Genomic DNA, 23302 nt, shown 5'->3' on the forward strand with positions numbered 1-23302 from the left:
TATAATTATAGATTAATTACATCGTGTAACTTTTTCTCTATAACACATATTTATGGGATACACATACAACTTACAAACATAAATATAAAATGTAAAATAATCAACTGTGTAGATTTATGCTGTGGGGCCACTGTGACCAATCAAAAAAGTGCGGAACTAATATTATTTTTCCACAGTTTAGATACAGTTTAGTAAGGTGGACTAAACGGATATTGCGTATGTGATCTTGGATGACGGCATGTGCAAATTTTGCTGTGCATTTACTTAGTGAAGGTTTATGCTCTGCATTTTGCCTCTTCTGTTTGTAACTAGTTGTGTAAAATATTGAAGCAATGAATCCTGTCATTCGAAAGGTATTGTATCTGTAGTCCAAATGTATTTTGCCACTCGGACATAGCTAGCTAGCTTGTTAGCAAGCGCACCCACTACAGACCACTAATAGTGTACTACTGTAGAAAGCTACTTGATAGAAAGGTCAAACCAAAACAGCCAAGTAGACCCAAGAAAAACATTAACTTGCTTATTAGTAACATTTTGCCAAGCAGCAAAAATCATCCGACTGGCTAAAAACTAGTTACATGTTAAAATCCTTGTAGCCTGCTTTCAGTTGTCTTTTGGTTTAGAATGCTTTTTTTTTCCAGTTACAGATTTCTGTCGTTCAACATTCACGTGCACTGGACCAAGCTACATCTTTGTTAAGCCGGTACAGTAAGATAGTCCTTTTATCAACCACCACAATGTTTATAATTGCCAATTTGATTAGCTTTCCCTTTGGCTGATGGGAATTTATTGGTGCAGTTCCTTTCCCATTTTTCTTCTTTCCTTCAAGTCAGTTGGAGGCTGTTCTGAATATGTGTTAATGGACACAGTTGTTTTTTCTTATTTTCAGATTAAACATTTCAGTACAGCATCCTTATCAGGGTAGGTTAAAACATCAGCAGTGAATAGTTGTTTTGTCAAGTGTCAATTAACAATTAATAGTTAATCAATTAACTATTGTTCACAGGCAGCCTGGCATCAGCAAATGCAAGACAATACAGAAGCATGCCTACTCATGGAATAGGCAGATACAAGTACCTGTTGCCAAGAGAAGCAGTAAGTAGAAACATCTGGTCTTATTCTCAGACACTGGGTTAGAACCTTTGGTTGTATAGTGTGCTAGTATTGTGTGTTATGTATCTAAGGCTTAAGGATAATTGATTGACCACTGATCTGTGTTGCTTGTAGCCTAAAAAGAAGAAGGAGAGGAAACAGATGAAGAAGATCAAAAATCCAACAGATACAGAGTATGGGACGCTGAATGTAAAAGTGTCCGGCTATGACATGGTCCTCGTGGAGCACTACATGCAGTACGTTCACAACCTCTGCAATCGGCTAAAGATCAAAGTGGATGAAAGGTAGGAGACGGTGTGACGATGAATATGGTGAAAGTCTAAAGAAGTATAACTACATTATCACAGAAGTATTTTAGTTAACTTCTTTAAGTTAATGAGGTGGGATGTTCTAACTCTGATCCACGCAGCTACGCTTTACCCACAAAGAGCACAGAAGTCATGCTTATGCCGGAACAAGGCACCAAGATGTATGTAGATGCCATCCTCAAGACCCATGAGCGAGTTATTCAGGTAAAAGTGAATAAATAATACACTTTTCACTTATTGACTATTGCATTTTACCTCCAGAGATAAAACATTGAAAGGTTTCCAGGACATGCTTGTTGTCGGAGAAGAGCTGTTTTTGTGTCTCATTCCAACTAATAATTTACAAGGTTTTATTTACAGCTGAGCCAACTGAATGCTGCTCTGTGCCCCATCTTTATGGAGGTTCTTTTGAAGAATCAGCCAGAGGGGGTTCAACTCTCTGTAAAGCAGGTAAGCTTAGAAGTGTACAAAATCTTAATGTTTTCCATTGTAGCTGGTTCATCTTCATTCTTCAGTAGATAAACACATTGTCCTCTCATGTTTTTACCCAGCACACAGAGGCAGATTTCCTGTTACGTTTCAAGGCACGTCCAGAGCTGGAAGGGCTTCTAGCAAAGATGAACTGAAGACAATTCCACTATTAACAGGCTGGACAGCTTTTTTTCGCCTTTGGAAGAATGGATGTACATTACTTTTTTCAACTTGTTAAACGTTGATCCTATTGTCTATATTAAATATTATTTTGTTCATGCTATTGAATAAAAGGGGATGGGAAGTGGCAAGCATTTTTTATTTTTCTCTCTGGACATGTTTCATATGGGTATTTATTTACATGTAACACATTTTATTATATTACATGTATTGCACGAGACTTCTGAAATGGTTTTATTTGCGTAACTTAAATCAAGGCCGCCCCTGCTTACAAAACCTTTTTTTTCCCAGTATTCATTTCGGTGCGTCCATAGCAACCAAATCTAGAGACCGCAACGGAGAAGTTAGAAGTCTGTTGATAGTACCAGCTGAAAACGCAACAACACACAACGTTTCATTTAATTTTTTTGTTGTTAGATACATTAAAAAATGGGTAGAGATTACTATACCGCATTGGAAATATGTAGAAGTGCCGCAGACGCAGACATCAAGAAAGCGTAAGTTTAGGCCTAGGCTACCACTAGCACAGTACTAGACTATTAACTAGCTAAGTGCACGATGAGCAACGTAGAGCACTAGACAAATGTTAGTAAGATTTGAGCTAAATTATGACTGGTCGGTGATTGTTTATGCATTTTTGTAGATACCGACAACTTGCTTTGAAGTACCACCCTCACACAAATCATAAACCGGGTGCTAAAGAAAAATTCAATCAACTTGCAGAGGCCTATGACGTTTTGAGCGACCGTAAGTAAGCCATTGCTGATTGGTGGAGCATACTGACTGTACGACAATATAGCAAGAGGGCGAATGTTTGATGTATTCTTTCTGTAAGGGAGGTGGACTTTTATTTATAGAGCTAACCGTTTACACAAATGTCTTAGGTAGCTGTGGTCCATAATAATATTAATAATAGCCTATTGCAGCTCGAAAAAAGGCAACGTATGACAAATTTGGGGAAGAAGGTCTGAAAGGTGGTATCCCACCTGAGTTTGGAGAGAATGGTGCTTGGTCTTCTGGATACGTCTATCATGGGAACCCTGACAAAGTATTCAGACAGTTCTTTGGAGGTGACAATCCATTTGCAGGTAAGCAAAAGAGATACACTGTAAGTATCTTGTTTCAGTTCAATCACACCCATAGTAAGGGCATGGCTTAATATTTCAGACTTCCACACAAAAGATGGGAATGAAGTTGCCATCGGGTTTGGTGGCCTGCGAGGAAGAGGAGTAAAAACGCAAGACTCCCCCATTGAAAGAGATCTTCACTTGGCCCTTGAGGATCTCTTCTTTGGATGCACCAAAAAGATCAAGATATCCCGTAGGGTAAGAGCCATAGGACTACCCTGCTTCATTCTTGCATGTCCAATTATAAAAAAAACATATATGCAGTACTTTTTACCCAGGTCATGAATGACGATGGGCACACATCTAGCATCAAAGACAAAATACTGACAATTATTGTAAAGCCTGGTTGGGATGAAGGCACAAGGATAACTTTCCCAGAGGAGGGTGATCAGGTGAGAGGCTAAAAACTTTTTTGCTCACACAGCCCTACCAGTATCCATATACACTTCGCTATATGGAATATTCCTATAAATGGTGTTGCATGGCATCTATACGCCTTCAAACATTATCCAAGTAATATGTGCTGACCTCTAGAAATGTAACCATAATTGCCCCAAGTGGGAATGAGGGATGATATCCATGCATATTCATAACGGTGGTACAATCCCACCATTTTGAGCTTTTATAACCAGGCTTTCCCCACAGGGACCCAATAGTATTCCTGCAGACATTGTGTTTGTTGTGCGTCAGAAAAATCATCCCCGGTTTGTACGGGCTCACAATGATCTTGTCTATACGGCTCAGATATCTCTGGAAATGGTAAGTGCCTCGATCGATATGAATGTTGGTCTTTAACCCTTGTGCTGCCTTCGGGTCACATGACCCAAAGGTTCATTACGAACCATCGTTGTGTTTGCCCAATACAAAAACAAATAAAAATAATTTTAACCTTTGCAATGCGGGGGGTCTGAGACAGCCCAACAGTTGAAAAATGAAAATGCTTCACTTTGATTTTGTATGCGGTAAAGTTGTCGCAATACTACTGTGGGTCACAATGAATGATGAGTCAGAATGACCCGAAGATGACCTGGGTTAAGACTACCATTACCACATATGACAAGTCTACTTTAACTCCTCAGGCCCTGACTGGCTTTTCTATTGATGTGGAGACATTGGATGGCAGACTTCTCAACATCCCTGTCAACGACATTGTTCAGTGAGTGATCATTGTACTGTTCGTCATGGCTAATATTGTAGTCTCCCACGAGTTTGATAGTAACGAAGGGTAAAATTGGAGTCTTGGCTGTAGCCATTCAACAGACATGGTTAACAGGGCTGAGGGTACAAGTTTAACGTTGTTCACCTCTAACCAGCCAGAAATACAGCAAAGTGGTGACTGGAGAAGGTATGCCTCTGTCCCAAGATCCTGCTCAGAGGGGAAGCCTCATCATCCAGTTTGAAACTGAATTCCCCCAGAAGCTTTCTGCTGAGAAGAAACGCCTGATCAAGCAAGCCTTGGCTGTCTGATGCAAAAGTCTAAGTTGTATTGCCTCCCTTTGACTTGACACAAAACCAGTCACTGCAAAAGGACCTTGAGACAAATAAAAGAAACTTGTTAAATTTATTTTACGTTACGAAGCTTTAAAATGCAGAAAGGACCAGCTTTTCAGTCAAATGTCAAAAGGAAGATGTGGTGCAAAATAGGATAGTTGGTTATAAAAAGGAATGAAAGTAAACACAGCATCTAGCCAGTGGCCCGGGCTACAGAGGAGTAGACCAGTTCTGGTGGGCTGCCATCATGCCACGCTTCAACTGCTCATATGTCACGAACATCACAACGTTCCAGGATCCCAGACGGAGGAAAGAAGGCATGAACCTAAAGCGTGTGGATGACAAAGCCATGTCAAGTTAGGTCTATACTACCCTATTCTCCATAAACTTGACAATGCAATTCAACATGCGTTTCCAGACTTACCCCTTATAGAAGGAAAGAGGTCCCTCCTTGGTTACCATAGCAAAAGCACAGTTGAGGGCACCTTTATACTGGCCCAGGGCAGAGTTCATATATCTTGTCTTCACTACATCAACAGGAGAGGCTATTACAGTAGTGCAGAAACCAGCACCAAATGCTGATGTGAAGTGGCAGGGTAGGTCATCTGTAGGGTAAATGCATATTAATAAGGACAAATGAAAAGATCAAGCAGTTAAACAGTATCATACTGCATGACAAACTGTGACTCACCAGTCAAAGGTGTTGATCTCAGCAGGGCGTCTTTGATGAGGTCATACGTCACCAGCTCGGTGCAGGTCACGATTGCGTTACGCGCAATGTTTGGGCCCGTACCTGCAAGTTGACAGTAAAACGCATAAGTAATGCACAAACTGGAGAATTGACACACCCCTTTGAAGCAAATATTACCTCTCCACAGGCCACGAATGCCTTCCTCCTTTGCGATGGTCTTGTAGGCATCCATGGTTCCCTGGTAGCGCCGGCTCAGCCCAGAAGTGCTCGCCTGGGCCTGGAAGCGCACCTTCACCACATCTGTCGGCTGGGCGAGAGCCACTGCCATAGCACCGGTGGTACACCCCGCCAGCAGACGGCTACCAATCCCGACATCTGAGCAAAAAGGGAAGCGTTGAATATGAACAGACGAGCTGCAAACATCCATGAAGACAGGGGAGACGCTGGAGTATGATGCACTTACGGTCTGAGCCTTTGGTATAGAACTGCTTGACAGAGTCATAGAGGCCGATGCGGACAGAGGCAAAGCTCATCTGTCTCTGCAGTCCGGCCGCCAGCCCGTTGTAGAGGCTCCTGGCCCCTTCAGTGCGCACCATGGTGGTGATGGTGCCAAACACGCCTCGATACTTGACTGCTGTTCCATTACTAGACGCAGCAGTGCCTTTGGCCTCCCCCTGGATCTGTGCAGGATAAAAGGGGCATGGAGACACTTAGACACTCGACGGGGGAAGAGGTTGGGGGGAGGGGCACTGGATAAGTTGGATAGGGGGGTCCAGGAAACAGTGGCCATGATGCAAGGTCCAGTATCCGCAGAATCCTAGGGGCTTACCCTACTCGTTTGTGAGAAAGCCAGGCAGAGGAGAAACAAAAAGGAACATGTCAGCTATTAATGTGACAACCAGGTTGACTTGAGTCAACCCTTTGGCTACCCAAACAAGTGGCAGGTGGATGTACCACTTCTAACCACTAAGTGGCAGTGTTGACATGTCAATTCTATCCCATTTAAAATGTTAAAAAGCTAAGCACTTCTGGGACAGCTATTACAATTACCCATACCTGGAGTCGGACTTTGGCTGTGTCCAAGGGAAAGGTGAACAGGTCAGCAATGCAGGCCGCAGTTCCAGCTCCTATAAACTTGACTGCTGCAGTTGGAGGCACATCAGCGGGTCTGAATCCAACCATTTTCTTTAGAAGATCAGTGAAATGTGAAGGTGGTACGAAGACGAGGTGAACACAAGACAAGGAACTCTGCCCAGTACTGTAGGGAAGAGGAAATGGGTTGTCAGGCAGTGTTTATTAAATAAAGATCACATCAAAATACATTTTGTACAATTCTCTACAGCATCTGTTCAAGCAAAAGGTATTATGGTAAAAAGTAACTTAAGTGAACAATTGGCACCCCCCACCACCACCACATCCACCCCCCGCTTTTGCATTGGCGGATCTGCCTGTTGCTAGGTCAGTAGTGACTGAGTACAGTACAAAGGAAGTTCTGTACCCGGTTGTTTTTGCAGTGCTGTTATCAGGTGGCTATTCAGGCTACACTGAATACGAGCCCACAGTAGAACAAAGGCACGTGAACCAATTTTAAAAGGTCTATCAGATTTGTGTCGAAACAACGATAGAGCTTACATTTGGAGTTACAATTCCCACTGAAAGTTTAAAACACTTAAAACTAACCTTTATTACAGCGACCCAGGACGGATGTCAGAGATCAGGATTCTCTAAAGGTGTCCCTCTGGTCGAAATTACTTTCACCTATAATTTGCTTGCCTTCTTCCATAGAACAAGCTTCAAAAACGGTATACCCAAAAAACATATCAAAAATTCTGAAAAACAAGAGTAAAAGTTTGGTTAGACTTCAACATAAACATTAACCTACGCACATTTGCTACGGCGAAGAAACATAAAACACAATGTTGAAACTTTACCTTCAATTAAAACGTGAAAGGGTTTTACACAATAACTACGGTCGACTGTATCGATGCTGATTGTTATAGGCCTACGTAACTTGCCTGGAGTGAAGCTTCTGCTGGCAAACTACAGTCGCGAGGAAAGGAAACAGCTGTGTTTTATACCCCCCGGAAACCATGATACGTCATGACAAAGCAGCTGTATTTGTCCTCGCAAAATATGCTGCGTGGTTGTACAAATAACACTTCCTCATTTGCCACCGGGACACTTGTGATCGCCGTACTTTTTATGATTATTCATTTACATTCTCAAATAATGGTGGTGGTTTCAGTGTATATTGTGTAAACGAATCAGGTGGTGTATAGGCCTATATAGTTTCAGCATGGAATTCTTCTAATGTGCCGTGGTATGGCGTATCTCTGAACATGCCGGTAGGCTATTGTCTTCACCAAGTTGATTATTAATGTGATCAGTTTGCTTAGATATCCGACGAGATAAAACACCTATTATAATCACTTGAGATCCATATGTGTACATCCCAGCAAAATATTATATCTCAGGTTAAGGTTATTGAGCATGGTCAACTGGCCTGCAGATGGTACTGTGCCTGTGCCCTATCTAGTTCAGATGCCCTTGGGACAAATATTTTGGGACGATCCATCTTTGAAAAGTAGTTTTAGTAGAAGATATAGTAGAAGCTGGTGAAACAAATGACTCTGAAGGAACATGCAATTGAACCTGTAATCTCTGACCACCTCTCCAGCACATCGGTAATCATTAGGCCTTAAAACAAATTAGCAACACACTCCTTCTCGTTTGTTTTTAGTCATTTTTTGTAAACAGAAACATGACAACAGAGTTGAAAAGTTGCAGCTTTATGCATATACATTATTTGTTTTGGGTAAAGACAATGTATGGCATTACAAAATAGATTTCAGCCCTGTGATGATCAACCAGTGATGCACCAAGCGCTCTCATCTTAATGAGAACATTTCATGTAAACAAAGAGATACATAAAAAGATATGCTACAAAATTGAAGCAGCACAAATACCTGTAAACATTTCTTTTACACAGTCATTGGAAATAAATTGAAGAATATAAGAAACACTTTCTGACACTCTAAAAAGAGCCATTTGTTCCCAGACCTGATCTGGCTGCATCTGTCTACTCCATTCTCTATCCTGTGTGCAGGCCCTGGAACTGCAGTCAGGTGGTAAATACCATCCTGAGGCCCTTTGCATTTCCACGTTACGTACTCCATAATCCATTCCATCTCAGGCTAGGCAAAGACCACTGCTGAATTTTTAAAGGAGGCATTAAGGAGTACCGGAGGCATTGTAAACCTCGTGAGACAACTTACTCAGCCATGCCGGCACAGCTTTGTCCAATAGAAACATAGAAACAAGCTCAAACAGGACATGGATCAGAATGGTGACTCCCAGGATTGATGTGCTCTCATCATAGCCCGTTTAATCTGCTCATACGACACAAACATCACAATGTTCCAGGACCCCAGTCGCAGGAAGGAAGGCACGAATCTGGATGAGAGAAGACAGTGAAATTCTATTAAATTCTGTCTTAACACATGTAGTCATTTTGGAGAATTTCATACAAAATGTGCAGGCATGCGGCTCTTGTGCCTACCCTTTATAGAAGGCTTTGGGCCCCTCCTTGGTCATCATGGTGATCGCACACTTCATGGCGCTGTTATACTGTCCTGCAGCTGAATTCATGAACCGGGTCTTGACCACATCTACTGGGGACGCCACAATAGTCGTGCAGAATCCCGCTCCGATCGCAGCCGTGAAGTGACATGGTAAGTTATCTGTAGTCATTGAAAAACAAGATAGTCACGTCAAAGTTTTCACATGTTGATTTGATATTGCATTCTGTGCTGTCACCATTCATTTCGCTATTTTCTCACCTGTCATTACGTCATACTTCAGTATGAGTTCCTTGATAAGGTCATAGGTTACCAGCTCTGTACAGTTCACAAGAGCATTGCGCGTGATGTTAGGCATGCAACCTGAAACAGGAAATAAACATGAGAAAAGTGTCCCAATTGTATTTCAGCTTTTTTTATACAGGACTACAGGATAACTGGGAAACTGCTAACTCACCTTTCCAAAGGCCACGCACTCCTTCATTGCGGGCGATGGTCCGGTAGGCATCCATGGTGCCTTTGTACCTCCTCACACCGTCGGCCAGGCGGACCTCAGCCTGAAACCGTACTTTGACCACATCGGTGGGCTGAGCGAACGCCACGGCCATGGCTCCAGTAGTGCAGCCGGCCATGAGTCGAGCAACAATACTAGCATCTGGAGAGAGGTGTGGGTCTTTAGTCAAGGATTCGCAGCCAAGTATTTATGAAAGTAAATGTACACAGCTGACCATACATTGTGTTTTCACAAGACACCTATGATGATAAAACAAAGGAGGCTGTGTAAAACTCACTCTCGGAGCCGCGGCTGTAGAACTGCCTCATTGAGTCATAGAGGCCGATGCGGACAGAGGCAAAGCTCATCTGTCTCTGCAGTCCGGCCACCAGCCCGTTGTAGAGGCTCCTGGCCCCTTCAGTGCGCACCATTGTGGCGATGGTGCCAAACACCCCCCGATACTTCACCACATGGGCCCCCTGCGCTACCGACTCTCCTTGAATCTGGGTAATGAGACACAGGGTACTGATCACAGCTGACGGCTAGCAGGTAAACTCTGTCAATGTTACAAATGTAATCAAATCTTAGGAAGCCCAGAAAGCCTGTCATGCAGTAAGACCCTCACCTGTAGTCTGACTTTAGCTGTATCCAAAGGAAATGTGACCAGATCAGCAATGCATCCTGCCATGCCGGCACCAAAGAATTTGACCGCAGCTGTTGGTGCTAGGTCTGTAGGTTTAATGCCCACCATAGCTGTATCGGAGCAGAAGGATGACTGGCAAGTTCAGTCTCTCAATGGAGCAAAAGTAGTTAGCCCACTCTGACCACCAAATGTGTTTACCTATGGAAAAACAATAGGATTGACATGCATTACAGCTCATGTATTTTACAGAGGGTCCACATATAAACTTCTTCCTAATAACAAACGTGGTCCAGTTATATGATAATGACAGCTTGAGAATAGCTTCTTTACCTGTGTGAGTAAAACGAGTAGAAGTGTTTCCCACTGGTATACTATATGTGAATGCCTTTTGAATGTATATTCACCTAGACAAGCAGAGCAGCGTGTCACTATCTGCGAAAAATATGTTTTACTTTCATGAGACGGGAACTATTTCGAACCTTACAAAGTGTATTACTGACGTTACAAGCTCACAATACTATTGCTATCATTATCGTACATCTAGCCACATTTTAACTCTGACCATTGCCCCATTGCAGTTACTGTAATAACATTTGTGTGCATCATTCTGGATATCTAAAAGTATTTTAGTTGAAATACTAATTATTTCAGGTGCACACATCACCATTCATATTTCCCTATCAAATATTGTGTAATTTCTTACGCATAATTGCATAATAGTCCATCCGATAGTCATTCATCACTCAATTCAATGCAGTTACCTGTTTGGCTCTTTTTCGCAAAATGTAATCCGTTTTATGATGGCAAAAAGTTAGATCCTCAGGCATTAGATATACTTCGCGCTCTGACTGAGGAGCGCTCCTTGGTCTCCTCAATTTATAGACTCCTCTTGCGCGCTACTGTCAAGTTACTTCTTGCCACAGAATGCACGAGTGTCAAGACTGCATCTTTATCTCCGGTGTTTACGTGTTTACGTCAAGGTAGCGTGTTGATGTGCGAAAGACAACAGTATTTCCCTACATCAGGTCAAACGAAATGTCCATTCTTATAATAGATTACAAATACACAATTTATTTTTTTTGTTTCATGCTTTAAGGTTGGCTGTACTTCAGCCAATATTTTCAGCATGTGTGAGGAGTGTGATCTGATAAACATTGTATAATGAATCATATGGGACATTCTTCTCATTGTTCTCCAGATCTTTTTAACTATAATTACTTTATTGATGAACGATATGTATGAAACTATATTTATGCAACATAAAAACAGTATTGAGCATGTTAACTAAATTCAACAGTGTTGCAACCTGCATTTACACAACAAGAATGTACAGTACCAGTCAAAAGTTTGGACACATGGGAAAATGTGTCCAAACTTTTGACTGGTGCTGTATGTTCTGTTGTTTCTTGCTTGCTTTCTTGTTTTCGTTTCAATTTCCACAAATCACACACTCAATATTACGTGAGGTGATGGTGCAAATGATCACATCCCTTATGCACAAGAACACTGCTAGTTTCCTTGTCATTCTCCTATTGGTCTGTGTATATAGCCAATCAGACGAAGGGGCTGGTCTAGATTCCATAAGTGCCATTCCATGTACATCAAACATGTTAACAACTTGAACTTCAGAGCAGCTCAGTTTTAAACCCTGATTGAGGTTGTGGGTTATGTTTTAGAATAGCTTTAACCTTACTGTCTACTGTAACTACCCCAAAACTGAAGTTACAATGAACCAACAATTATTGATCGAAACAGTTGTCAGTTTAGTCAGGTGAAGGGGGTCAGACAAGAACTTGACAGGGCAAGGATTATCCGGGCAGTTTTTTTCTCACTGTCCCATGCATGCGTGATGAGGTTTGCCTTTACCTGGCTTGTGTTGGAGCCACCTCAATCTGTATCAATCCAGCCTCAGAACAGTCCACGGATGATTACAGATGACTTGTAATCTTTTTTTTTTTTTAATTATGAGACGGTTCCCCACTGCCCCCCAGCCCCCTGCCATCCCCTCCCCAATTCTGCACACCTCACACACACGCATCCCAATAAACCTATGAAACGTTCTGAAAAAGGGAACCGCCATGCCTCTCAGCCAATCCATGCCTTGGGGGGAGGTGGGTGGATTAGCAGGGCATCTGTATGTAATCAATCAGCCGACTCAGCATCTGGCTAAAGCTGAAGGAGCTGAAGCAAATACTGTCCTCTGGTCCTTCAGCCTTTCAGCTGCAGTAGTGTTGTTCAGTTGACCTCCTACCCTTCCACTACTACTGCAGAGTTCTACCCTAACTAAGCCTTTACTCCAGTCTTACCTGTCCAGTAGATTTGGCCTGTAGTCAGTGGATGCTATGCAGCATACTTCAGATATTGAAAGACCAGTTATCTGGCCTTTGATAAACTGATAACATGAAATACTAAACTCAGTCATTATCAGTTGTATGCTTTGTCTCTTTAAAATATATCCACAGAAAATCTGTAAGAATCAGAGAAATTCCACTACAGTATGGAACTCAATGTTCCATAGGTATGGCATTCACTGGCAGTAGCACACCATAATACCATAGCCTTGTTTTTCCTGTTAGAGGCACAGACGACAGTTTATAAAATATAAATCGTGTAGATATGACACACTGTGACACGTTTACTGACGAAGGAACTAGGCACTGCTTATCCCACCTGCCTGTCTCGCCTCCAGCTAAAACCAGTTTCCTCAATCTATAACCTTTATACACAGTGTGTCTCTCCCTCCGGTAAACAACCACTTCTTTCAGCTCCACCCACCCTGCTCTCACCCTCCCAAAAGGAAACTTAACCTGGGTATGGCAGGCTCACATAGACACCCCAACTGCCATGTGCTCTGGCTGAGTGCAGTCAAATAGACACTCTGACACTATAAATACACCGGTCAGTACATCCCTATGAGGTTAATAGAGCAGACTGACCCAATGGAAAACTGAGATACAGTATGTGGATGTGCCTGCGTGTGTGCTTGTTGTTTATTTCCTTCTGACCTGTGCTGTAATATTGAGCCGGGCACTTTGTCATTCCTCAAGTGTGTTTACTGGAATGGTGAGCGATGAGCTCGCAGGAACATCTAATAGCTGTGCTGCTGTTCCAGGACATGACAGTTCAAATGCAAATGTGGGCAGACACAAACTTCTGTAGTACTTCACTATTTACACATTTACATGTATTCATTTAGCAGACGCTTTTATCCAAAGCGACTTCCAAGAGAGAGCTTTACAAAGTGCATAGGTCACTGATCATAACAACAAAATAGCCACAAAAACATCACAATGAGCTATGAGCAAAACAATAGAAATTCCGTTTTGCAATATTGATGGTGAGAATGTGCAACAATTTCAGTATCTATAAGCGTTGTAAATAACCTAATTGGTTTAATTATACCTCAATAAAACTTATGCCCAGCCATATCATTGAATTACCATCTTTGCAAGTGGTAGAGTTGACTAAAATAGCCAGTTTCTGGAATTGATCATGTCTCTGTTATCCTGTCTTGGCTGAGGTGTTTGTGGGATAGCAAATCAACACATTTGTTAGACAAAGAAGAAGAAGTCTGTCTTTCTAACAAAACAAGACAAGTTTGACACAGTAAGGACAAAGGATTTTCAACAGCATTAGAGGATTGGCAGGACTTGAGAGGACATGTTATTGCTGTGGCTGTATTTTCCCTAGACAATGTCGCTGAAGTACGTCAGACGGTGTGTGCTTTCTGTGGAGTCACAGCCCTGAGCTGCACCTGCCTGAATAAACAGCCCTTCCAGCCCCCTCCGCGCTCCACGCCCTGCCAGTGTACGAAATAGGGTAAGCCGCCCACTGTCAAAACCCCCCTATCCCAAATTGTTCTGGGTGCTGTGGTACTTGCCAGGGCCATTAGCCGCCAGTCTTTGCTGCTTGGTCAGCTGAAGGGGTTCAGAGTGTGGGGCACCAGAAACACAGGAACTACCCTGACAGATGAACCTGGTTAATCTATGACAAAAAAGTCATGTGAACTGCTTAAGTATCATGACCTGGAGGATTCCCATTGTCAGAGATATGACGGTTCGGTCACACTGGAAATCTTTCATTCCTGAGCTGACAGCATTTACGAGGAAAGTGTGAATTCCAATAAATCACTGAAAATAGTAGGTGATTCTGTGCTCAATTTGGACTCTTGCTTGGCACAGCCTTCCTGGGCACCACCCTGGGTCAGATGCACTCTGCCAAATGCCAACAAGATGTGAATCCTGGGAAAGCGTTGCCCACGGGAGAATCCCGCCTGTCTGACTTTTATGCAAGTAGGTCTATTCACTCCTGTCTCTGTTTGACCCCAAAGACAATGCAACCCACTTTCTGAAATGGGTCAAACCCTGACAAACAGCTGAAATCACATACTGTCTCAACAAAGCAACAACATTAAAATACTGTATTATGTATTAGAAATGAAATAATCCTTATAATCAAAACATGTGTGTGGCTGGTTAAGAGATGCAGTAACCTTCTAAAATGTACAATCGAAATGGGAACAGAATGAATAAATGAATCCTCCACTGCCATCTTTCTGAGGAAAACCACTGAAGCTTGTCAACATTATCAGCATAATCGGTTATTTTCCGGAGAGTTAGGAGAAGTTAGTAGAACCAACTGATATCGAAAGAACAATGTAGAACATGCTGTTCTGGAACATTTGTTGGAGTTGTTAGGGTAGTTCATTCAAACAAACTACAGGGGCCATAGGTTGTCTACAGTGGAGTCTCCTGTTTCTAATAAAGGGATTACCAGTGGGGGGAGATAGTCACATGTCCTTGTATGGGTTTACTAGTGTGAGCCACACATTTTCCAGTGGCACAGTAGAGACACTGCCTGTGTCCGTAGTGGTAGTCCATACAGACACACACTAACACAATCTGGAATACATTTAAGATGAGGGAAGGATGAAGTGGGAGGCAAAAAATAGAACAGCTCTTAGTCTCTCCTCAGTGGGTACTGTTGGGGGTGTGGAAGGGGAGGATTTGGGGTATCGTGAAATGAATGGATGAAGTACATTGTATGAGGTTATTTGAGTTTGCCAAAATTGCGTACCAATGTTCCTTTGTGATTCCAGATGTGCAGTGACTCAGCATATAGTATACATATAGTAAAAAGACACAATGGGAAAGCAAATGGCTGTCAGAGGTTTGTGTAAAATTCACCAAGAATCTAATCTTAAAAGTTTAATGTGCTGAAATGAAAGATTGTTTGGACATTTGTACAAATAGCCAAATTGCAAAGCTGGTAAAATGTGTGTGTGTTCGTGTAGCTGCTCATCTCTACTGTCAGGTCAGCGGAATTCAGTTTCACTTTAAATGTTCTGTTTAAAAGTTCTGTTCTGTTTAGAAGTTTAAAATCTACTACATCAGCTTTTCTGGTCTTTAATAAATTGGAGTAGAACAGAACAACAACATGTTTATCTTTATTACCATGTTCAATATATTACAAACGCTATTCCAATCTCCCTTTTATCATCAACAACAGACCTCTTTCAACTGAGAACAGTTTGTTCTCTTTGGTGTGAAATTCTTTCGGATGCACTTCCTCAGCATCCAAACAAAGTTACATCGCCACCTGGTGGATTTCTTTTTCATAACAGAAGAAGAAGCAGAGACAATAGCAGTGTCTAACAGTTGACTCTCATACTGAAGCACATGGACAAAATATCAAAGTCAAAGAAAAACCTTCTTACTTCTACTTGGTTATAATGACTCTCGCTGTACAAAATACTATCTCTGGAAACTCAGCACTAAGTTCACACACTAGAATTCCTAAATCCTTCATTTCTTTCATAGCACAATTACACAAATAGACATGAGACAAATTCAAATGAATGGAGCACGGTGAAGGAGGGGCAGAGGTCTTCAGAATGCATCTCCTCATCAGATTTTCTGATCAGGCTGGGAGATACGCAGGTCTGGGGAGCTGAAATGAGAGCTGGTCACTGTACATGTGCTGAGATAGTGTACCGCGATGCTGTAGGCTGTGCTGGAGTCCAGACCATAGTCCTGGCAGAGATACTGGCTGAGGTGCTGAGCTGCTGGAGGTACCAGGCCCTGTGGAGGGGTCAGGCTCAGAGAAGAGCTGCATCGGGCCAGACTATCCTGCATGTGCTGCCTGTACACCTCTACAAGCTTACTCTCCAGGTAACTATTCAGCATGGAGTTAGACAGAGGCTCCCTATTCAAAGATATGCTACCGTCCATGACCAGGTAACCTTCATCATGCAGAGGCTGCATAGACTCAGCTCTTAGCCCCGGCTCCACAGGTCCCAGGGTCTTATCCAGGTACTGGGGCTCTCGCAGGTGTCCCTGAAATATACTGCCCTGTTTTGGGAGACTGAGTAAGCTCCAGTCGCCTACATGGTCTCCTCTGAGCTGCACATCCGGGTAGTCTTTGCAGAAGGATGTGCAAAAACAAGAGCGATAAAGTTCTAGATCCTGATCATTCTTCTGCTTCTGGCTTTTGGGGATGGGGAGGGCCTCAATGGTTCGAGTTGTCACTCCAGGAACAGACTGCACACAGACTTCTGAGTTTGCTGTGGAAATATCAGCACTTTTTGCAAAATGTTGTACAAATGCTCTGTAATCCCCTTATAGATTAAATAAACTCACAACACTCACCTGTCATTATTTCATGGATTACTTTGATTGGTGGTATTGGACATGCTGGACTTCCCCTGACCTTTACGTTCTGGGACATCAAGTCCCCTTCTCTGTATCTGAGACCCCTGATGAAGTCTTCTCCCAACATGATCAGCTCTAAGAACATTGAAGTGCGTAATATATCAGTGCAAGTCAGAGGACTACGCTTCAGTAACTTATTTTAACACAAAATTGTCAATGCTATACATCAACACATGTATTGCCTTTTCGATTAATTATATCACATTATAAAATATATTTCTCTGAGTGCCCTTACCTCTGATTTTAGAACAGATCTTCGAGTATTTTCTCTAATCAAACCGATTTCTGTAAAGCGGATGCAAAACTGTTGTATTCCTCAGAAGAAAGCGTTGAAGAAACAGGAAGTATGGTCAGTGATAAATACAGAGGCATGGTTATAATTAACAACTGAAACTGAGACTATACTAGCTATGGAAAAGTATTTTCATGAACTGACATGAAATAAGAAACAATACTTTGTTATAAATCAAAACTAATTGTAACTTCTTTAATTACATGCTCCTATGGTTCTTCACATTGGCACTTATTTGCTTTTCACAATGTATGCTTCATGTTTTGGCAACCCGCAATGTTTTGGGGCTCGTTGTTATGATCAGTGACCTATGCACTTTTGTAAAGCTCTCTCTTGGAAGTCGCTTTGGATAAAAGCGTCTGCTAAACGAATAAATGTAAATGTAAACTAAAGTGAAAAGAGGCACTGAGTAGGAAACTATTTGACTTAAAACACTTTTCAAGTAAATCAAAATGCACCTCTAATTAGTATTTGTTTTTTTACCTGTTTTTGACCTAAGGGGAACAGGAACTGTAAACAGGAACATGCTGAGACCCTCCCAGACATGCACCATTACAGACATAATGTTATCTGAAACATATTGCATACAACACAGTTTTCCGACACAAATGTTTATGTAAACACACATCTATTATAACCGTAATTCAGTACATAACCCATTGAGATAGTGTACCGCGATACTGTAGACTGTGCTGGAGTCCAGACCATAGTCCTGGCAGAAATGCTGGCTGAGGTGCTGAGCTGCTGGTGGTTCCAGGCCCTGTGAAGGGGTCAGGCTCAGAGAAGAGCTGCATCTGGCCAGACTATCCTGCATGTTCTGCCTGTTCATTATACAGTATATGCTTTTGGTAAAAAATAAAAAATAAATAAAAGAACTGAAACTTTAATTTCTTGGGACTAACTCAACACTGTAGTACTGGAAACTGCCAAGTGGTGTCACTGCAGACTAAACCTTAAGCTTCAGGGGGGAGGGTTTCAGAGTAGGGGCAACAGTCACGGTTACAAATTACCCACAAATCTAATAGTTTCATTGCACATACATGTCTTTAAATGTATTTAAAGAAGGTAGCGAAAGATGGCATAGGCTACTTGGGTTAACTTTAGGACTCAGTCAGGAACGACGATAAACATGAAGGTCATTACAATTAATCATTTTATTTGTTTTGTAAAACAACAATTAGAATTTGTGTGTTTTGAAATGAATCATGTTTGAACCCTACATACACGGTAAAAGGTGACGTAATCTTTTGCTTGTGTTGTGGGGTTTTTTGCATGCAGGGACTTTTTCTTGGGACCTGTAGTTTGGTAAGAGTTTATAGTCTAGGTTTTTTAAACGAGAAGTCAGTACAGACTGCATACATATCCCATGATCCAATGCGAAACGCGTTTATACTGTGGGAGGAGACGCGGCAGACTGCCACTGACAGCTTAAGTAGAGTGAGAGAACACATTTGTGGCAAAATTACTGCTTTTATTTTTAAGGCCGCTAGAGATAATCAAAATCGTATGCTGCGAACTCAGAGGAAAGTCTGATAAAGAGAACAGCCTTGGCCCATTGTTTGAAGGCATGGAAAAACAGTTGCATTTGAATTTGTTGGGTTCCAGACCTCCCATGCCAGGAGGTTTGCAGTCGGGGTCCAAAATGAGAATGGGGTGAGTTTAGTTGTTATTATTGCTGATGGCTAATGCGCACTGCGTAGTTTGATAGCTAGTTGTTAGCTTTGCTATCATCATCAGACTTACCCATAAATGACGGTATTATTTCAGTTATTTGATGGCAAGAAATGTGGCAACAAGCTGGGGCTACCTAGCTAGCTTTTGCTGTTTAGCTGCTAAGTCGACGAAGTTAAGCATTACAAAGTGAGCGAGCGGATCACTTTCGGTGGTTGACAAATTAATCAGGCCTTCTTCTGAGTGTGCGAAAACAGTAGGACTCTACGCAGACTTCAGGAGGTGAATTGTGTAGTCTGTGTAAAGTATATAGCTTTTAACACCGGGAGAACTCCTCCTATTTGGTCAGGTCAGTGGGTGTAAAAACGTCATTAGCTACAGGACCCCCCTCCTCAACAGTAACTAAGCATCAATGTCCACGCCCACTCAAACATAGTCACGAACACAATTTTCTCGATTTTGTATCCCTTTTTTTGTTTTGACTAAAGAGTATAGTTATTTTAACAAGCCAACAACAACATCTATGTTGTTGGTTATAGCTCAGTGGTAGAGGATTTGAAGGCAGACCATGGTTGTAGATACAAATCACCTGATCACTTTTGGATAAATGTGTCAGCAACGTAAAAATACATGAATATTGTATGCTCTGACTTTTCTTTTGCTATCAATAGATGGTTTTGGACTGGTCATTCATCACTGTCATCTTTCACAACCTTGCAGGCCCGGACGAAAGCGAGACTTCACCTCTCTCCCTTGGAGTCAATATTTTGAAACACTGGAAGATGTGGAGGTGGACAACAATAGCAGCAAAGACATATCCTTGACGTCTTTTTCACGAAACACACTTGACACACATCCTTATACCTCACAGTAAAACAAAAAGTGACACAGCAAATGCTGGTATCGACAGGATAACTACAAAACTACAGGTTTTGTAGACACATTATATCTTCTGTTTAGAATGTTGTTGACCGTGTAAAATGCTATTGCAGAGTGCCACTGGCTCAGAAAAGGCATCATCCATTCCTTGACTTCCCTGCACACATTCAGAATCTACTGCAGTGGCTCCCACGGCCCTGTTCTGCTCCTGCTCCATGGAGGAGGCCACTCTGCCCTCTCCTGGGCTGTGTTCACCGTGAGTCTCCTTCATTAACTCAGTAGGCTGGGTCAGAGAACATTCAGCATAGCCACACTGCTTTAGATGTATTGCAAGGTCGTCTTGAAGTTGAGCACAGGCATTTTGAAAACACAAGATATGCTCGCAAATACTTTAAAATGGCCTTCTGTTGGTCTGTGTGTATGTGCTTGTGCGTCCACGCGTGTCTGTGTGTGTTCGTATTAGGCGGTGATTTGCAGCAGGATTCATTGCAGAGTGGTGGCTATGGACCTCAGAGGTCACGGTAAGGGCCTGATTACCCCAAGGATGTTACATTCCATCTTGTGACCTCAGTCTTGAAAGCAATACAAATCATAAAATAATTCAAATACATGTGTGTTATCTGTGACACACACAGGTGACACCAAAGTAAAGAATCCTGATGACCTTTCAGCGGAAACTATGGCCAAGTGAGTCTAGTTAATGTCTGATGTGCTATTGGGTACAATATGTGTATGTGGGTGATAGTCAGAACGAATGACCGATGAGTCCTATATTGATGTAGGACTTGTAAACAGACTGTTCCTTCGAACTAACCACTACTGTTAAAACTGCACTTCTTTTCCTTGATTATGTACTGCACTTACTAATGCACTTTTTGTACTGTACATGGCTTTGGATAAAAGCATCTTCTAAATGCATATATTTAAAATCCCCTTTGATTGAGCGTTACCCAGGTAGGCCTATATGGGTATAGTGGATATCCCCCAGTGAAAGAGAGAGATGGGTTGTAGGTAGTGAAGGTTTTGATGCAAGCTGAAAAGAATGGTGCCATTAGTGAGAGCCTAACATCACCTTGAATCTCAGCTCTGATGTCTGAGTGGTAGTCCTGTCAGATGGCCACTGCTAGGTAAGATTGCTGTGTGGGTAAGAAGTGTTATAGAATATGGTACGTGCTAATTTGGTCTTTTCTATCTCTCTGCTAGAGATATTGGCAAAGTGGTGGAAGTTCTTTATGGTGAGAACCCACCTCCCATCATGATGATTGGACATAGCATGGGTGGAGCAATAGCAGTTCATACTGCAGTAGCCAATCATTTGCCATCGTTACTTGGCCTATGCGTCATTGATGTTGTAGAAGGTGGGTCTTTTTACACTTTACTTTTATTTAATTACAAAATTATATTCTGCTCCACATGGAAATGTTCTGATTTTTTGTGTTTTTGATTATTGTGTAATGATGATGGTTGGTACTACTATGAATGGATGGTTGTCATTACTTTGTGTACATTTTGGTGTTTTTAGGCACAGCCATGGATGCCTTGAACAGTATGCAGAATTTCCTCAGGAGTCGACCAAAGACCTTTAAGTCTGTTGAAAATGCCATCGAGTGGAGGTAAAGCCCTGATCCTGATAAACTGGCATCACCATGTAGAATTGTTGAGGTGCATATTGTATCAACGTTGTATTAGCAAAATTCCAGTCGTGTCAATCATCTGTGTGGGTCCTTTCTCCTTCAGCGTGAAGAGTGGACAGATCAGAAACATAGAGTCAGCCCGGGTGTCCATGGGAGGCCAGGTGAAAAAGTATGTTTTGGACCTTCAGGGGAACCTGAAAGTAGAGTGTTTGTACAGTACTGGTGGTCTTTAGCATGTCGTTCCTGGTCTGTGCAGATGTGACGAACCCCTGAGTAGCCCTGGTGTCTCTAAGAGCATCGGTGAAGGCATTATTGAAGAGGAGGAGGAGGAGGAGGAGGAAGAGGGAGGAGAATCGCACCATAAAAGAAAGAAGGAAGATGACCAGGAGGTAAGGGAAGAGGGCATTTGACATAAACCCCTATGTGTCTGCAGGAGTTTTTGAAATGTATTTTTAGGTGGCATGCCCTTCTGTCCAGGTGAAGGAGAGCCTCTTTACTTGGCGAGTGGACCTGTCAAAGACAGAGATATACTGGGAGGGATGGTTCAAGGGCCTGTCTGTCCTCTTTCTCACATGCCCTGTGCCTAAATTACTGCTGCTAGCAGGTGAGACCCTCTACATGCCAACTGTTTAGTACCCAGTGAATTCAGGGGTTAAGTAAGGGACTGTAGTTGTTTTCCCTTGATTTTTCTTTTTTTTATGATCCTGACATTTTTAAACCCAGCAATCCAGAATGGCATCTCTAACTGTTGTATCACATGTTCCTGCCACTACAGGAGTGGATAGGCTTGATAAAGATCTCACAATTGGACAGATGCAAGGTGAGGCCTCACAAGTAACACTGCTGGTTCACCTTCAGTCGGTTGTACAGCTAGGTTGTTGTGTTGAAATGTGTATATATGTCATAACTCACATACGCTCTCCACTTTTTATTGCAGGGAAGTTCCAAATGCAGGTGCTTCCTCAGTGTGGCCATGCTGTCCACGAAGATGCCCCTGAAAAAGTGAGTTGTGGCTCAACAACGAGACCCACTTTGTGCTCCCTTGTAGCATGCGTTGCTGTAGTGTGCCATTGTTCTTGATTTTGATGAGGTGTTGTGTTTTGCCCCATTCTCTCAGGTAGCAGATGCTCTGGCCACGTTCATGGTCCGCCATAAGTTCACTGAATTCCAGGAAGGGTTCCTGTGGTAAGACATTTTGTAATGATCGACGATGATCTCCAAACCATGTATGGATACACATATTTACCATTATACATTGTATTTACTTGTACTCTGGACCAAAATAAGACTGCAGATGGATCACCAAAAATGAAGTGTATTTAACAGGGTTTTTGTTTTGCATCATTTCAGACAAGTCCCAGTTTGACTCTGGTCTTCTACTAGCAGTCATGGAGGCATTGTGTGGAGATTCATGGACATATTTTGCCTATCAACTCGAAAATAGATCTGTATTAAACAAACAGGACTATACAGCTGCAAAACATTCACTGTACGACAGTTATTCAAATATTTAGTTTTTATAACGTTATTATTGTTATTATTACTGTACATGAGCTTGTGCCACATATGGCTTTGCCTTTTGATAGTTTTTGTTTTGTTAAGTTGAAACATGATTTTACTTGTCCTTTTTGAATCTTTTTTTCTTTTCATTTCTTGCGATGCCTTGCCTGTTTTGTGTCCTACTTTGGGTGATTGCATCATGTTGTGCCGTGTTTAACATTGTTGGCTTTTAAGAATGATGATTAAAAATGAATGAAGGTCAAAGTTGTCATGTTTATTTGATTTTCTGTCATGCATGGGACACAATCTCCTCTCAATAACAGGTACAGGTATTAGTAAACCTTAATCTAGATTCCTTCTTTGCTCCTTCATGTGCATTTTACTATGTGCTACTATAGGACAACAATTTGCCAAACTAGCACACTCTAGCCTGGACTACTGTGGCAAACACTTTGTGATAGACCCTTTATTGCATAATCAGGGATTTAGTTAAGGAGGAGACGGGGGAGAGGAAGGGCCTC

The 23302-nt window shown here is 42.1% G+C and overlaps 6 protein-coding genes across 10 annotated transcripts; 3 read left to right on the plus strand and 3 right to left on the minus strand.

The window, feature by feature from the left end:
• The first annotated feature begins 194 nt into the window (after nucleotides 1–194).
• mrpl48 (mitochondrial ribosomal protein L48) lies at nucleotides 195–2203 on the plus strand. The gene is made up of 8 exons (XM_062484959.1): nucleotides 195–353; nucleotides 642–703; nucleotides 890–921; nucleotides 1007–1095; nucleotides 1228–1397; nucleotides 1523–1625; nucleotides 1782–1871; nucleotides 1973–2203. The coding sequence occupies exons 1-8, from the start codon at nucleotides 333–335 to the stop codon at nucleotides 2045–2047; spliced, it is 642 nt and encodes a 213-aa protein (XP_062340943.1). The 5' UTR covers nucleotides 195–332; the 3' UTR covers nucleotides 2048–2203.
• Nucleotides 2204–2350: 147 nt separating this feature from the next.
• On the plus strand, nucleotides 2351–4759 carry dnajb13 (DnaJ heat shock protein family (Hsp40) member B13). 3 transcript variants are annotated; one of them, XM_062484952.1, is made up of 8 exons: nucleotides 2351–2569; nucleotides 2716–2819; nucleotides 2999–3160; nucleotides 3240–3397; nucleotides 3478–3591; nucleotides 3845–3958; nucleotides 4279–4355; nucleotides 4513–4759. In XM_062484952.1, the coding sequence occupies exons 1-8, from the start codon at nucleotides 2502–2504 to the stop codon at nucleotides 4664–4666; spliced, it is 951 nt and encodes a 316-aa protein (XP_062340936.1). In that variant the 5' UTR covers nucleotides 2351–2501; the 3' UTR covers nucleotides 4667–4759. The 3 variants fall into 3 exon arrangements, with proteins under 3 accessions (XP_062340936.1, XP_062340937.1, XP_062340938.1); XM_062484953.1 differs by having other exon boundaries at nucleotides 3255–3397; XM_062484954.1 differs by having other exon boundaries at nucleotides 4517–4652.
• On the minus strand, nucleotides 4742–7469 carry ucp2 (uncoupling protein 2). The gene is made up of 8 exons (XM_062484955.1): nucleotides 7313–7469; nucleotides 7062–7210; nucleotides 6438–6639; nucleotides 5845–6061; nucleotides 5559–5756; nucleotides 5382–5483; nucleotides 5115–5295; nucleotides 4742–5015 (listed from the first exon to the last, which is right to left on the minus strand). The coding sequence occupies exons 3-8, from the start codon at nucleotides 6561–6563 to the stop codon at nucleotides 4901–4903; spliced, it is 939 nt and encodes a 312-aa protein (XP_062340939.1). The 5' UTR covers nucleotides 6564–6639; nucleotides 7062–7210; nucleotides 7313–7469; the 3' UTR covers nucleotides 4742–4900.
• Nucleotides 7470–8154: 685 nt separating this feature from the next.
• LOC134039242 (dicarboxylate carrier SLC25A8-like) lies at nucleotides 8155–10997 on the minus strand. 3 transcript variants are annotated; one of them, XM_062484956.1, is made up of 7 exons: nucleotides 10857–10997; nucleotides 10078–10293; nucleotides 9751–9955; nucleotides 9417–9614; nucleotides 9221–9322; nucleotides 8941–9121; nucleotides 8155–8834 (listed from the first exon to the last, which is right to left on the minus strand). In XM_062484956.1, exons 2-7 carry the CDS (start codon nucleotides 10201–10203, stop codon nucleotides 8720–8722), a joined length of 927 nt encoding a protein of 308 aa, XP_062340940.1. In that variant the 5' UTR covers nucleotides 10204–10293; nucleotides 10857–10997; the 3' UTR covers nucleotides 8155–8719. The 3 variants fall into 3 exon arrangements, with proteins under 3 accessions (XP_062340940.1, XP_062340942.1, XP_062340941.1); XM_062484958.1 differs by having other exon boundaries at nucleotides 10078–10205; nucleotides 10857–10996; XM_062484957.1 differs by lacking the exon at nucleotides 10857–10997 and adding an exon at nucleotides 10426–10527.
• Nucleotides 10998–15451: 4454 nt separating this feature from the next.
• LOC134039517 (TLR adapter interacting with SLC15A4 on the lysosome-like) lies at nucleotides 15452–17449 on the minus strand. The gene is made up of 3 exons (XM_062485423.1): nucleotides 17041–17449; nucleotides 16743–16880; nucleotides 15452–16657 (listed from the first exon to the last, which is right to left on the minus strand). The coding sequence occupies exons 2-3, from the start codon at nucleotides 16870–16872 to the stop codon at nucleotides 16002–16004; spliced, it is 786 nt and encodes a 261-aa protein (XP_062341407.1). The 5' UTR covers nucleotides 16873–16880; nucleotides 17041–17449; the 3' UTR covers nucleotides 15452–16001.
• A 1038-nt stretch (nucleotides 17450–18487) lies between these two features.
• Nucleotides 18488–23058, plus strand: ppme1 (protein phosphatase methylesterase 1). Its single transcript, XM_062486002.1, has 14 exons — nucleotides 18488–18750; nucleotides 19489–19580; nucleotides 19809–19903; nucleotides 20111–20168; nucleotides 20283–20334; nucleotides 20851–21005; nucleotides 21170–21260; nucleotides 21385–21450; nucleotides 21538–21670; nucleotides 21759–21885; nucleotides 22057–22101; nucleotides 22219–22283; nucleotides 22399–22466; nucleotides 22632–23058. Coding segments are annotated over exons 1-14 (1134 nt in total). The 5' UTR covers nucleotides 18488–18664; the 3' UTR covers nucleotides 22633–23058.
• The last annotated feature ends 244 nt before the right edge of the window (nucleotides 23059–23302 follow it).

The sequence above is a fragment of the Osmerus eperlanus genome, chromosome 19 (assembly GCF_963692335.1).
Source record: "Osmerus eperlanus chromosome 19, fOsmEpe2.1, whole genome shotgun sequence".
Lineage (NCBI taxonomy): Eukaryota > Metazoa > Chordata > Actinopteri > Osmeriformes > Osmeridae > Osmerus > Osmerus eperlanus.